We start from the raw sequence: 16,251 nt of genomic DNA, 5'->3' as shown, positions 1-16,251 counted from the left end.
TAACATTATATAAGGTAGCATTGTTTAAAGTGGCTAGTGATATATTTACATCATTTCCCATCAATTCCCATTATTAAAGTGGCTGGAGTAGAGTCAGTGTCATTGACAGTGTGTTGGCAGTAGCCACTCAATGTTAGTGGTGGCTGTTTAACAGTCTGATGGCCTTGAGATAGAAGCTGTTTTTCAGTCTCTCGGTCCCAGCTTTGATGCACCTGTACTGACCTCGCCTTCTGGATGACAGCGGGGTGAACAGGCAGTGGCTCGGGTGGTTGATGTCCTTGATGATCTTTATGGCCTTCCTGTAGCATCGGGTGGTGTAGGTGTCCTGGAGGGCAGGTAGTTTGCCCCCGGTGATGCGTTGTGCAGACCTCACTACCCTCTGGAGAGCCTTACGGTTGAGGGTGGTGATACAGCCCGCCAGGATGCTCTCGATTGTGCATCTGTAGAAGTTTGTGAGTGCTTTTGGTGACAAGCCGAATTTCTTCAGCCTCCTGAGGTTGAAGAGGCGCTGCTGCTCCTTCCTCACGGTGCTGTCTGTGTGAGTGGACCAATTCAGTTTGTCTGTGATGTGTATGCCGAGGAACTTAAAACTTGCTACCCTCTCCACTACTGTTCCATCGATGTGGATGGGGGGGTGTTCCCTCTGCTGTTTCCTGAAGTCCACAATCATCTCCTTAGTTTTGTTGACGTTGAGTGTGAGGTTATTTTCCTGACACCACACTCCGAGGGCCCTCACCTCCTCCCTGTAGGCCGTCTCGTCGTTGTTGGTAATCAAGCCTACCACTGTTGTGTCGTCCGCAAACTTGATGATTGAGTTGGAGGCGTGCGTGGCCACGCAGTCGTGGGTGAACAGGGAGTACAGGAGAGGGCTCAGAACGCACCCTTGTGGGGCCCCAGTGTTGAGGATCAGCGGGGAGGAGATGTTGTTACCTACCCTCACCACCTGGGGGCGGCCCGTCAGGAAGTCCAGTACCCAGTTGCACAGGGCGGGGTCGAGACCCAGGGTCTCGAGCTTGATGACGAGCTTGGAGGGTACTATGGTGTTGAATGCCGAGCTGTAGTCGATGAACAGCATTCTCACATAGGTATTCCTCTTGTCCAGATGGGTTAGGGCAGTGTGCAGTGTGGTTGAGATTGCATCGTCTGTGGACCTATTTAGGCGGTAAGCAAATTGGAGTGGGTCTAGGGTGTCAGGTAGGGTGGAGGTGATATGGTCCTTGACTAGTCTCTCAAAGCACTTCATGATGACGGATGTGAGTGCTACGGGGCGGTAGTCGTTTAGCTCAGTTACCTTAGCTTTCTTGGGAACAGGAACAATGGTGGCCCTCTTGAAGCATGTGGGAACAGCAGACTGGTATAGGGATTGATTGAATATGTCCGTAAACACACCAGCCAGCTGGTCTGCGCATGCTCTGAGGGCGCGGCTGGGGATGCCGTCTGGGCCTGCAGCCTTGCGAGGGTTAACACGTTTAAATGTCTTACTCACTTCGGCTGCAGTGAAGGAGAGACCGCATGTTTTCGTTGCAGGCCGTGTCAGTGGCACTGTATTGTCCTCAAAGCGGGCAAAAAAGTGATTTAGTCTGCCTGGGAGCAAGACATCCTGGTCCGTGACAGGGCTGGGTTTCTTCCTGTAGTCCGTGATTGACTGTAGACCCTGCCACATGCCTCTTGTGTCTGAGCCGTTGAATTGAGATTCTACTTTGTCTCTGTACTGGCGCTTAGCTTGTTTGATAGCCTTGCGGAGGGAATAGCTGCACTGTTTGTATTCAGTCATGTTACCAGACACCTTGCCCTGATTAAAAGCAGTGGTTCGCGCCTTCAGTTTCACACGAATGCTGCCATCAATCCACGGTTTCTGGTTAGGGAATGTTTTAATCGTTGCTATGGGAACGACATCTTCAACGCACGTTCTAATGAACTTAAGTAATTTTGCTACAACGTTGGAAGTATGCTTGAGGTCATTGTCCATTTGGAAGACCCATTTGTTACCAAGCTTTAACTTCCTGACTGATGTCTAAATATGTTGCTTCAATATATCCACAATTTTCCTACTTCATGATGCCATCTATTTTGTGAAGTGCACCAGTCCCTCCTGCAGCAAAGCACCCCCACGACATGATGCTGCCACCCCCATGCTTCACGGTTGGGATGGTGTTCTTCGGCTTGCAAGCCTCCCCCTTTTTCCTCCAAACATAACAATGGTCATTATGGCCAAACAGTTATATTTTTGTTTCATCAGACCAGAGGACATTTCTCCAAAAAGTACGATATTTGTCCCCATGTGCAGTTGCAAACCGTAGTCTGGCTTTTTTATATAGCAGTTTTGGAGCAGTGGCTTCCTCCTTGATGAGCCGCCTTTCATATTATGTCAATATAGGACTCGTTTTACTGTGGATATAGATACTTTTGTACCTGTTTCCTCCAGCATCTTCACAAGGTCCTTTGCTGATGCTCTGGGATTGATTTGCACTTTTCACATCAAAGTACGTTCATCTCTAGGAAACAGAACACGTCTCCTTCCTGAGCGGTATGACGGCTGCGTGGTCCCATGGTGTTTATACTTGCATACTACTGTTTGTACAGATGAATGTGGTACCTTCAGGCGTTTGTAAATTGCTCCCAAGGATGAACCAGACTTGTGGAGGTCTACCATTTTTTTTTCTGAGGTCTTTGCTGATTTCTTTTGATTTTCCCATGATGTCAAGCAAAGAGGCACTGAGTTTGAAGGTAGGCCTTGAAATACATCCACAGGTACACCTCCAATTGACTCGAATGATGTCAATTAGCCTATCAGAAGCTTCTAAAGCCATGACATTTTCTGGAATTTTCCAAGCTGTTTAAAGGCACAGTCAACTTAATGTATGTAAACTTCTGACCCACTGGAATTGTGATACAGTAAATTATAACTGAAATAATCTGTCTGTAAACAACGTTTTGGAAAAATGACTTGTGTCATGCAGAAAGTAAATGTCCCAACCGACTTGCCAAAACTATAGTTTGTATATTATAGAAATGTGTTGAGTGGTTGAAAAATCTGTTTTAATGACTCCAACATAAGTATGTTAACTTCCGACTTCAACTGTATATATTTTGTTACGTTACACCCTTATTCTAAAATTGATTAAATATTTTTTTCCCACATCAATCTACACACAATACTCCATAATGACAAAGCAAAAATCGTTTTTTAGATATTTAGCTAATTTATAATAATAAAACCTCCACAAATATCACATTTACCTAAGTATTCAGACCATTTACTTTGTTGAAGCACCTTTGGCAGCGACTACGGCCTTGAGTCTTCTTGGGTGTGATGCTACAAGCTTGGCACACCTGTATTTGGGGAGTTTCTCCCATTCTTCTCTGCGGTGTTTCTGCACAGCTATTTTCAGGTCTCTCCAGAGATGTTCAGTCGGGTTCAAGTCCAGGCTCTGGCTGGGCCACTCCAGGACATTCAGAGACGGTCCTTGAAGCTACTCCTGCATTGTCTTGGTCGTTGTTTGCTTAGGGTCGTTGTCCTGTTGGAAGGTGAACCTTGGCCACAGTCTTAGGTCATGAGCGCTCTGGAGCAGGTTTTCATCAATATATGTACTTAATGTACTCTATGTACTTTGCTCCATTCATCTTTTCCTCGATCCTGACTAGCCTCTCAGTATGATGCTGCCACCATCATGCTTCACCGTAGGGATGGTGCCAGGTTTCCTCCAGACATGACACTTTGCATTCATGCAAAAGAGTTTAATCTTGGATTCATCAGACCAGAGAAACTGGTCTGATATTTACACAGTTTAACACAGGCAAATCATATTTTTGACTGCACTGGGCCTTTAATACCAGCTCTGCACCTATACTAACTCCTATTAGAATTACTGTTAGTACTGTTGTACTAACTCCCTTCCGTGGACCTATATTACCCTGTCTTACACTTACTCCTAGCCCAATGTCAATATTGTGTCACTCATAGTCCAACCTGTCTCGTACCATTCCAGTCTCCCAACATGCCTACGATACCCCAGGAGAGGATCCGGCCCCTGACCAGCCTGGACCACCCCCAGAGTCCCTTCTACGACACTGAGGGAGGCCCTATCACAGCCTTGGCCCGGGTGTTGGTGGAAAGGATAGCCAGAAAGGTACCATCAGCGCCTGGCTCATTCATTCCGCTATCTTTGTCTGTGTCTGCTCCCTCTCGCTGAAGAAATGTGAATGTTCATGCAACATAGCTCTCCTCACAGTCACTATACATGTAATGTTGCTTTGGATACATAGCTCTTTGAATGGGCATTAGACTGACCAGGTGAATCCAGGTGAAAGCTATGATCCCTTATTGATGTAACTTGTTAAATCCACTTAAATCAGTGTAGTTGATGGGGAGGAGACTGGTTACAGAAGGATTTTTAAGCCTTGAGACAACTGAGACATGGATTGTGTATGTGTGCCATTCAAAGGGTGAATGGGCAAGACAAAAGATTTAAGTGCCTTTGAACAGGGTATGGTCATAGGTGCCAGGAGCACCGGTTTGAGTGTGTCAAGAACTGCAACGCTGTTTCACGCTCAACAGTTTCCCGTGTGTATCAAGAATGGTCCACCACCCAAAGGACATCCAGCCAACTTGACACAACTGTGGGAAGCATTGGAGTCAATACGGTCCAGCATCCATGTGGAACGCTTTTGACACCTTGTACAGCCCATGCCCCAACGACTTGAGGCTGTTCTGAGAGCAAACGGAGGTGCAACTCAATATTAAGAAGGTGTTCCTAATGTTTTGTGCACTCAGTGTATATTGCCATAGTGATCATAGCAAGTCTTTGGAAAACACATAGAAAAATTACAATGTGTTTGTCTCCTTCCAATTGAAGCAAATAATTATTTGAAAAAAAAAATCTGTCTCTTTTAAACCAACAACCAGATGTCATATTGACCTAACCTCCATTTCACAGAAGATTGTCAAGAAAATAAATTACACATATTCGGGTGTTTACCCTTGTCTCCGATAAGAATGTGATATTAAATGGTAAATTGAGAATCTTGTCAGTGTTTGTGATGTTGAATCATGTTTCTTGTCCACAGGGAGAGCAGTGCAATATTGTCCCGGACACGGTGGACGATATCGTGGCAGATATTGGCCAGGAGGAGAAGGAGGAAGGTGTGGAAGCACTTTATCTCAACCAATTTGGGATGTTCAATTTAAAAGCCACACACTCTAGCTGCTGGACTTGCTTTGCCTGAATCCATGTTTAAACTTCCAGATGTCTGTCTGCTGAACACCATCAACACTGCTAGCAGGAGAAATGAACCTGTGGAGTTTGTTTCTAACCACACTCTGCAGTTAACGTCCAATTCTACCTTTGAACCGGGTTCTCTCTAACCTCTTTCTGTTGAGGGCAACACGGTCTGTTTCCTTAACAGGAAGGTCTCTAGAACATTACAATACACGTACTGTGGGTACTGTACAGTAACTATACACTGTGGTTAGAGCAAGACCTGAACTGTATGAACTTGCATTGACTTTTTTAGGCAGTTAGGCGCATTAGTCCATACCTATACAGCACCAGCACATTCTAAAGCAGTGAAAATATAGGCTTATAAACAAGAAAATTGAGTATTAATACCCCCCATCCCCATTTACATGATCTCATTAGAATATGACAAGATAGTGACATTTAACCAATGCAGTTATTGTCAGACAAGCTGACCAAGAGGACTTGTCAATGCATTGTCTAATAGAGTATTTCTTCCTCCAGACGACACTCCAGAGACGTGCATCTACTCCAACTGGTCTCCGTGGTCAGCCTGCAGCTCAGCCAGCTGTGACAAGGGCCGGAGGATGAGACAGAGGATGCTGAAGGCCCAGCTGGACCTCAGTGTGCCCTGCCCTCACACCCAGGACTTCAAACCCTGCATGGGGCCCGGCTGCAGCGAGGAGGGTGAGGACTAAGGACAGTGTCACAGGCCTGTTTCTCATTCATAGCACTAATGCATGCAATCACTGGTATGAGTCAGCTGACAGTCGCCTCCGCTTAGACATGAATACAGTTGTTTGTCTGCCTGATAACAATTGGGTGAAACGTCTATGAATTTTTGAGAATTGAAATCCAACAGTTTTGTCTCATTCAGAACATGTTGTTCCATCTCCAATGGCTGTAAAAGAGCTTCCAAAAATTGGAAAAAGACAGTGAATTATATGTTATTGTTTTTTTTAAAGCAGGTCATAAAGAAGAGATTGTTGGCTAAAGGTTTGTCTGCTGCTCTGCAGGCTGAGCTGGTGATCCCTGTGTGGTCGTGTACATGTCATATTGACTAAAGACAGCCATATCCATGTATGGGAACAGGGATTAGGGTTGAAATGGTGTCACGATCCTCCAGTTTACTAGCCAAGCACGAGAAAATACATTTTTGCCATTGTTTTCCCTTTCCCGGTTTACATGCTACATATGATGCACAATTAATACCGTTTTGTTGTTGGCATTCAAATACAACATGTAAAGATGGAACTTTGGAGCCTCATCAAGTCCCACAACCAGGTAAAGATCCAAAGACAGGAATATGATATTCCACAAAAGCTTCTTCTTCCAGTAAACAAGACAGATCTGAAGGCTGTTCTATTCAGTCAGATTGACATCAACTTTGTTTCTCAGGAACTAACTGGTCCTTTGTCCAATTCTCATCCAAGTTGTCAATTTAGTCCACCATGCCGAAAGGCACATGATCAGTCATGCAGAGGTGTTTGTCATTCCTCCCTTTCTCTCTACTCGTGCCCCAAATCTCAGCTTTGTCAGGGCTTGATCAAGTGTGTTTGAATTGTTCAAGGCTATTGTTTCCCTCCAACACACACTATAGATTAATAGGACCGGCAGCGTATGCTTTTCTTCCTGCACGTCACTCCTTTCCTTTCTTGTATCGCTCTGTTAATGTCCGTGGTTGATTGATATTCCTGAAGCTGGACGTGGCCCCTGGGGGCCTCATCAGGGCCACATTTATTTACAGCTCTTATTAATGATCCACTTAGCTCTGCTTTATTAAGCTACACTCACAGCTGCTTCCAATCCGCAGGCAGGCAGTGGGATGGACCAGATGAAAGCGAAATCCATGGAAAGTTCCCCAAAGTTTATCCATCCTCTATGAAATGTTGTTTGTTTACATGCTCTGTTCCCAGATAATTGGAGAGAGCGGAGTAAGATTAGGTAGGACTAAATCAAATATTTTAGGGTGTGTTACTTGTTACCAGAAGAAGGTGCAGGTGTAATTCAGGTGTCAGCTAGTATTGATGGAATGAATGGACAGAGCTGTTGCATGTTATGGCATGTAAATTACCCTGCTCGTTTTCTCTAGCCTGGTTAAATCAGACTGAATCCTGCACTCACCATTACACAATGGTGACCACAGCCAAAAGTGTGGTTTAACCATGCTTGTCTATGCCTCGTCATTTCCAGAAGCGTCTACCTGTATGATGTCAGAGTGGATCAACTGGTCTCCGTGCAGTGTGTCCTGTGGGATGGGGATGAGGTCTCGGGAGCGCTACATCAAACAGTTCCCGGAGGATGGATCCATCTGCTCTCTGAACACTGAGGAGACGGAGAAGTGTGTGGTCAACGACGACTGCTGTGAGTCTCACTGAAACATGGGGGTACAAGTCTTTGTGACATTAGGATCATATTGTGGGTTCAGGCCTTCTGTGTTAAAGCTAGAATCCTTAGTTTATGTTGCCCACCCAATCAAAGGATCAGAGAATTAATCTAGTACTGAAAGCATAAGCTACAGCTAGCTAGCACTGCAGTGCATAAAATGTGGTGAGTAGTTGACTCGAAGGAGAAAGACAATAGCTGAATAGTTTTCAACAAATTAATTCCTTCAAAAATTACGGAGAAGCAAAAGAAAGTGTCATTCTTTTAGCTAGCAAATGTAGCTGACTAGTTTAGTTACTCAAACGCCTGGCTCAAACCGAGGGATGCTATGTTAGCTAGCTGGCTATGACTATCCAACGCAACACTGAAACTCTTCCAAGTCAAGGTAAGCTTTTGGTTTTATTAAATAATTGCCAAAGGGGCCCGCCGGAATAACTGCTTACTGACTATACACTGTAACACAGTGGGGAAATGGCTGCCTAAATATGATCCCCAATCAGAGACAACGATAAACAGCTGCCTCTGATTGGGAACCATATCAGGCCAACATAAAAAAAACAATAACCTAGATAGGAACACCCACCCTAGTCACACCCCGACCTAACCAAAAGAGAGAATAAAAAGGCTCTCTATGGTCAGGGCATGACAGACCACAGGTCCGGCCATGGAGCTGGGTAGAACGCTGTGCCTGGACTGGGCATTAGCACAGAGGAGGGCCCCGGCCATGGAGCTGGGTTGAACGCCGCACACGGACTGGGCACCGGCGCCGAGGAAGGCTCTGGCCATGGAGCTGAGTTGGCCGCCGTGCCTGGACATCGGCGCTGAGGAAGACTCCGGCCTTGGCGCGGGACTGGACGCCGTGCCTGGACTGGGCACCGGTGCAGAGGAAGGCTCCTGCCATGGAGCGGGACTGGCCGCCGTGCCTGGGCTGGGCACCGGCGCAGAGGGAGGCTCCTGCCATGGAGCTGAGTTGGCCTCCGTGCCTGGGCTGGGTACCGGCGCAGAGGAAGGCTCCTGCCATGGAGCGGGACTGGCTGCCGTGCCTGGGCTGGGTACCGGCGCAGAGGGAGGCTCCTTGCCATGGAGCAGGACTGGACGCCGTGCCTGGACCGGGCCCCGGCGCAGAATAAGGCTCCAGCCTGTGGACCGTCGTAGGAGGTTCCGGACTGTGGACCGTCGTAGCTGAGCGCCCGAACAAGGAGAGGCACCAACTTCGGCGGAAGTCGTGACAAACACATTTTGTGTGTCATCATAGTGGTCTCTGACTTGTGGTCAGACTCGCTCAGGTGGAACAAACTTAAACTTGCGCCTTTTTTCAATGCTGATTTGAATGTCATTGCGAAAACAGTCAAACAGAGACGTGTCAAAGTCCTTAAGACCGTATGTACCCCTGTGATGAATGGTTACTGCCCTTTGTATAGCCATGTGCATAATGGTCATGTCAAATATTTTTGGATGTGAGCACTCACTCCGTTTGACCTGATAAAGATCCTTGTGTATGGAAACATTGTCAATAAAGGTGGTAATTGCACGCATATTCAGTGTGCGGGCCTTTCTGTTCTTTTGAAGTATACTTCCTTAGCCCTGCTGCTACATGCCAACAGGCTTATTCAGTCAGTGTGTTAATGAAACCAAGTTTCTCAAGTAATGTTAATAACAGTAATCACAAGCCGCCATAACAAAGAACCATCCCATTGTATGGGCGTGTATCTGTCCCTGTCCCTTCCATTAGCCCCCAGTAGCTGTGTGGTGACGGAGTGGGGTGAGTGGGATCCCTGCAGCACCACCTGTGGGCTGGGCATGAAGCAACGTGAGCGCATGGTGAAGATGCCCCCCTCGGATGGTTCCATGTGCAAAGTGGAGGTGGCAGAGGTGGAGAAATGCATGATGCCTGAGTGCCGTGAGTAACGCCCCCCACACCCACTCAACACCTGCCTCATCCCCCAGGTCCCGGGCTGCAGGCCAGAGACACTACATCTAAAAGCACTGTGACAGGCAGCCTTGTTCAGCCATCTGCCAAGGGGCATCTGTAGTTTTTATGTATCTCGATCCAACAGGCTAGGTACACACTAAAATTGACAGAATATCTCAGAGGAGAGAAGGCATGAAAATACACTCGGTGTACAAAACGTTAAGGACACCTGCTCTTTCCATGACATACACTATCCAGGTGAAAGCTACAGTACAGTATGATCCCTTATTGATGTCAGTTATTAAAACCACTTCAATCAGTGTAGATGAAGAGGTGGAGACCTGTTAAAAAATATATTTTTAAGCCTTAAGACAATAGAGAGATAGATTGTGTATGTGTGCCATTCAGAGGGTGAATGGACAAGACAAAATATTTAAATGCCTTTAAACGGGGTATGGTAGTAGCTGCCAGGCGCACCAGTTTGTGTCAAGAACTGCAACGCTGCTGGGTTTTTTCACACTCAAAAGTTTCCCCGTGTGTATCAAGAATGGTCCACCACCCAAAGGACATCCAGTGAAGCATTGGTGTCAAAATGGGACAGCATCCCTGTGGAACGCTTTCGACTCCTTGTAGAGTCCATTTCCTGAATAATTGAGGCTGTTCTGAGGGCAAAGGGGGGAGGGGAGACTCAGTATTAGGAAGGTGTCCTTAATGTTTTGTACATCCAGTGTATAGTCACCCAATAAAATCATTTTAAGTCCCAGGTATGAAAAAACAGCAGATGAAGGTAGCGGAAATTAAATGTTGTATGTTGAAACTACCGAACAGCAGTTGATCTGAAGAGCAGGGGACATTATGTAATTATGTGCAGACTGACAGTCCCATGCTTGGTCTATCTATCCCTGCAGACTCTATCCCGTGTATGCTGTCTCCGTGGTCCGACTGGAGCGACTGCAGTGTGACATGCGGGAAGGGAGTGCGTACACGCCAGCGCATGCTCAAGTCTCCAGACTTGGGGGAGTGTACTGAGGAGCTGGAACAGGTGGAGCGGTGTATGCAGCCGGAGTGTCGTAAGTGTCACCATCAGATGTTGCCATGCTGTTTACCACTACCATCAACGCCAAAACAGAGTGTGATCACTAGAAACTAGTGCCCAACTTTGTGCATAATATTTCAAATTCATATGTTTGTTTGTTTTAGCACTGTCATAGCCTGGTCCCAGATTGTATAGCTGAGTCCTATGGTTTGTTTTGCATAGCAATAGCCTGTGTGTTGCCAAAAAGGTGTTGAGACTTAGGCTCACAGACAGACATAGTGGAAGTCAGACACCAGGCAGATTTCCGTCATGGAGGATTTGACATCTTCCGTCTCCTTGTACTTTGACATTTAAAGCGGAGCTCCATTATTTATATTCTAATCGGGTTCCTTTCAAAGTAAAAAACAAATGTTCTGCAACAGATACACAATTGTTCCCTGCAAAGTAATAACAAATGTTCCGCAAAAATACAGTCGTATTATTCCTTGAATGATGCAGTCAAATGTGAAAATGGATTATGGAAAGAATTAGTGAAACGAGAAAGAGTTTTCTGGTTTTCAGGCAGACATATAACATATGAAAAGATGACCATTTAGTCCTTATCAATTAACATTTCTTTTTGTTCCTCTGGTTGAAATGAAAACCATACCAGTCCCCTATTGGACAATATAATCCCTCAGCATCTTTTAGCAAGGGTTGACTTGCAATAATAACACACAGCTAAGTTTATGTCGCTTAAATTAAGGAGTTTTCATCATTGTCAGTTAAGTAAGTAGTTGTCCAATGAGCATGAATAGAGACATTAGCAAGTAGCTTTTCACTCAACCTTTCAACCCCCCCCCCCCCCCCCCCAAACCCTTTCCTATCTCTCCCCAGCTACGGACTGCATGGTATCAGAGTGGACGGAGTGGTCTGAGTGTAATAAGTCCTGCGGTAAAGGCCACACCATCAGGACGCGCATGGTGAAGCTGGAGCCCCAGTTTGGAGGGGAGCCTTGCCCCGAGACGGTCCAGAGGAAGAAGTGTAAGATCAGGAAGTGCAAAAGGGGCTCCAGGGCCAGCGAGGAGAGGAAGAGGCGGCGGGGGGGAGAGGTGGGCGGCGGGAAAGAGAAGAGAAGGGGCAAACAGCAAGAACGAGATGCAGCAGTGGAGGAACAGCCAGGTCAGTCATCATCATCACCTTCATATATACTGTATACAGTGCCTTGCAAAAGTATTCATCCCCTTGGCGTTTTTCCTATTTTGTTGCATTACAACCTGTATTTTAAATAGATTTTTATTTGGATTCCCATGTAATGGACATGCTACACAAAATAGTCCAAATTGGTGAAGCGAAATGGAAAAAATGTATTCTAAAAAATAAAGTGGTGCGTGCATTTGTATTCACCCGCTTTGCTATGAAGTCCCTAAATAAGATCTGGTGCGACCAATTACCTTCAGAAGTCACATAATTAGTTAGATTATGCACAGGTGGACTTTAGTTAAGTGTCACATGATCTCAGTATATATACACACCTGTTCTGAAAGGCCCCAGAGTCTGCAACACCACAAAGCAAGGGGCACCGCCAAGCAAACGGCACCATGAAGACCAAGGAGCTCTCCAAACAGGTCAGCGACAAAGTTGTGGAGAAATACAGATCAGGGTTGGGTTATAAAAAAATATATATACGAAACTTTGAACATCCAACGGAGCACCATTAAATCCATTGTAAAAAATAGAAAGAATATGGCACCACAACAAACCTGCCAAGAGAGGGCCGTCCACCAAAACTCACGGGCCAGGCAAGGAGTGCATTAATCAGAGGCAACAAAGAGCGTAAAGATAACCCTGAAGGAGCTGCAAAGCTCAACAGCGGAGATTGGAGTATCTGTCCATAGGACCACTTTAAGCCGCACACTCAACAGAGCTGGGCTTTACAGAAGAGTGTCTATAAAAAAGACATTGCTTAAAGATACTCTGGTCAGATGAGACAAAATTTTGCTTTTTGGCCTCCAAGGAAAACGCTATGTCTGGCGCAAACCCAACACCTCTCATGACCCCGAGAGCACACCATCCCCACGGTGAAGCATGGTGGTGGCAGCATCATGCTGTGGGGATGTTTTTCATCGGCAGGGACTGGGAAACTGGTCAGAATGAAGGAATGATGGATGGCGCTAAATACAGGGAAATTCTTGAGGGCAGCCTGTTTCAGTCTTCCAGAGATTTGAGACCGGGACTGAGGTTCACCTTCCAGCAGGACAATGACCCTAATCATACTGCTAAAGCAACACTCGAGTGGTTTAAGGGGAAACATTTAAATGTCTTGGAATGGCCTAGTCAAAGCCGAGACCTCAATCCAATTGAGAATCTGTGGTATGACTTAAAGATTGCTGTACACCACCGGAACACATCCAACTTGAAAGGAGCTGGAGCAGTTTTGCCATGAAGAATGGGCAAAAATCCAAGTGGCTAGATGTGCCAAGCTTACAGAGACATACCCCAAGAGACTTGCAGTTGTAATAGCTGAAAAAGGTGTCTCTACAAAGTTTTGCCTTGTGCTCTCTCAAGTTTTCTGTTTTTGAATCTTATTTCTTGTTTGTTTCACAATAAAAAATATTTTGCATCTTCAAAATGGTAGGCATGTGTAAATCAAATGATTCAACCCCCCCAAAAAATCTATTTCAATTCCAAATTGTAATGTAACAATCCTGCCAAGGAGGGTGAATACTTTCGCAAGCCACTGTATATACCTTGGTTATTATCATCGTTTTCATCAAGACCATCTTCATCACCTCTATTATTGTAATTTCCTCTTTCAGGCATGATCCACATTTTGATTAATTTGATTAAATGATTAAATGATTAATGTCATTGTCATGCTTGATTCATGATTTATACAACACCTTGATGTATCCTTTATATCCCAAATATAAATGGCAAAACATTCATAGGGCAAGTCATTGACGATGATTTCACAGTCACTCATCATTAATTCTCCATGAGTCCCACTGAGATATCGGTTGAAGCTCTGAATGTAAAATAGACATATCTCAGTCAAGGGTCAAGGGGCCCATGCAGCCCACTCTCAAACACCCCGCCCAAAACTTGAGAGGATAAACTCTACCACCTCCACCCTCCCTCTCTGCCTTGCCAGCCATGTGCAGTGTGATTGCTGTGTTAGAGTGGCTACACTCAATGCTGATCAGCCCTGTCAGGGTGATACAGTGACTAGTCCAGCTCACAGATGGCCGTCCTGATGAGCAGGAAGAGGCCAAATAGTCAGGGTGGGCTTTGGACTGCTGCCTCCCAACAGAGACAGGGACAGGCCTCTTTAACCTGGGGCTAATGAGCTGTAGACAGTGACAAATACCCCCACCGTGGTATATCCTCTAGGGTTGCTAGGCAGCATTACCCCCCCAGTACTTACCATGCATAAATCAGTAATAATGGGGAATGGAGGCCGGACAGGGACTCCTTGTTCTTACACTGTCAATTTATGACAGATCAATCCGTTATGAATGATGATGATTGGTCTTGCAATGGAGGCTTGAACATTGCACATTTGATAGGTTTCACTTGTGATCACTCACATTGAAGTTGAAGTTCACTTTATTTGAATCAAATCTGTATTGTGGATGTAAATTTCATGTTATAGAAGAGTTCAGACACTTTTTCTTTGCGATTTCACTTGGTTTGGAGCAACTTACCCCCATCAGCGGAACACTTCCTCGTGCTCGTTCTGCAGTGCCAGGGCTTGGATAAAATGAAAATAAAAAATACACCAACGCTCTCAGTATAGTGATGCAGGTCTGCAGACTTTATCTGTAACTTTCCATTTTGGACCGACTTTTGGAAACCCTGCTGTACATTATATTTGCTTGTTTTTTCACATAAACTTTAATTAGGCAAACTATTCGAATTTTAGCAACCAGGAAATGGCGCAATGATTTCTGCATAGTGCGTCTTTAACTGGTATGCCATATTCAATTAGTATATTACTAAACGGGATGGATTTGGCAAACTAAAGAAAGTAATCTGAAACACTCCTCTCCTCATGTCATTGACTTGTTCCCACAGGTTGCAAGATGAGGCCCTGGTCCAGTTGGACAGACTGTACCAAACACTGCGGCGGGGGGATCCAGGAGCGCTTCATGACGGTGAAGAAGAGAGCTAAGAACACCCCGGCACAGGTCACCAGCTGCAAGGACAGGAAGGAGATCCGCGCCTGTAAAGTCCATCCCTGCTAGGGGGCGCTGCTGTTTATCTGTGTTTCTCTGTGATATTATACGATGCACTCTGTTAGGGTTGGGGGGAGGAAGGAGAAGCAGACTCAGTCAGTGTTGATTTAGCCAAGGTTGGCAGTCGGTGTGGTGGAGACAGTCCACCTGTGTATTGGATGGAGATAAGAGATGCTCCAGAGATGCCATTACTGTAAGCATTTAGTGGATCACTGGGCTGAGGACGAGACCAGCGTCAGTCATTAGTCTTCTAGTAGCCTCATCACTCAGCAGGCCTATGTATTACTATGTAACCAACACTATACAGTACACCACAACTTCACAACCACACACAATACAACATGTTTTTTTAACAATGTTATTTTTGTCTTTATACTACCGTTGTATTGGCTTCACTAGCTAGCAGTGATGACACACTTTCACTCTTGCATGTCTAACGTTTCTCAGTCGGAAGACTTCACTTCACCGGTTGTGGCCCTAGACTTCAAACTGTGGCCAGATTATGATGATCACCATGTTTAAAAAGGGCAGTTGCAAATCTTAGAGTCGCATTAGCCCAGGCCTCTAGCCTAGGGCGTCACAAGGAATTAGCTTTTGGCATTTTCTTCCTGCCCCAAATGTTTTTATCCGGGTCACTCCAGCATTCCTGTATCATTAAGGCAGGTCTCCAAACATCACTGCCCTGTTGATTTGGGCATAATAACCCTGTTGTAATGAACTACAATACTCCATACAGTTTGTACAAAGTAGCTCTGTATACACAGTGACTTTTTCGAAAATAAGTGTTGATTGTAATGAAACGTTATTAAATGAAAATACCAACCAAGTAATTTATAAAAAAATATTGTATCCTGTGGTTAGTTTGTTAATTTGACAATTGTATTCCAAAACAAAGCACAGGTGAACAATCATTCCAGGTTTTTGTATGCCTCAAATAGATTATTATTTTCAAGACAAGAATCTGTAGTGACTTTTTATTCCATTGTAATACATGTAGAGGCTTAAACATAGAGATGCCTCATTGAGAGGGCAGCGATTGTGTGCATCATTAGATATTGTGTTCTTTTTGTGTATTTTGATAAAAATGTCAGCCAAGTCTTGCCAAACTCATTTTTAGATGTTCTCGCTCTCTTGTTTTTTTCTGTCCTCTCACTTTCTTTTTTTGCCTCTACACCATATCACACCATATTTTGGAATAAATAACCTTTACAATAAAAGTACATGTGAGAAATAATTCTGAATGTCTTTTTGCTCATGTCACACTTTCTTTTGACGGAGCATGTATTGTACTTTCAATGTCTGCCTTGACTGTAGGCGCAATGTGAATCCACTAGGTGGCGACCATGAAAAGGAAATTGAGAGGAAGAAGGACCTTGCAACTTAGCCAATTGTCTGAAATGACCTAGCTCAATCATACAGCACTTGTATGTTATTGTAAAAGCCATTGTTTCATATTGCTCTCAA

General features: G+C 45.1%; 1 protein-coding gene across 2 annotated transcripts in view; it reads left to right on the top strand.

The window, feature by feature from the left end:
* LOC109889591 (spondin-1-like) overlaps positions 1-16,021 on the top strand; it is a 134,456-nt gene extending 118,435 nt beyond the window's left edge. For both annotated transcript variants that reach the window (XM_020481138.2, XM_020481139.2), the window contains exons 10-17: positions 3,990-4,130; positions 5,068-5,143; positions 5,742-5,924; positions 7,431-7,601; positions 9,355-9,522; positions 10,443-10,604; positions 11,447-11,731; positions 14,627-16,021. In XM_020481138.2, coding sequence (XP_020336727.1) covers positions 3,990-4,130; positions 5,068-5,143; positions 5,742-5,924; positions 7,431-7,601; positions 9,355-9,522; positions 10,443-10,604; positions 11,447-11,731; positions 14,627-14,796 — 1,356 coding nt within the window. In that variant the 3' untranslated portion in view covers positions 14,797-16,021. The remainder of the gene's footprint in view (positions 1-3,989; positions 4,131-5,067; positions 5,144-5,741; positions 5,925-7,430; positions 7,602-9,354; positions 9,523-10,442; positions 10,605-11,446; positions 11,732-14,626) is intronic.
* Positions 16,022-16,251: the final 230 nt, after the last annotated feature.

This window comes from Oncorhynchus kisutch, linkage group LG4, assembly GCF_002021735.2.
Source record: "Oncorhynchus kisutch isolate 150728-3 linkage group LG4, Okis_V2, whole genome shotgun sequence".
Lineage (NCBI taxonomy): Eukaryota > Metazoa > Chordata > Actinopteri > Salmoniformes > Salmonidae > Oncorhynchus > Oncorhynchus kisutch.
This window is presented reverse-complemented; position numbering and strand designations above follow the sequence as displayed.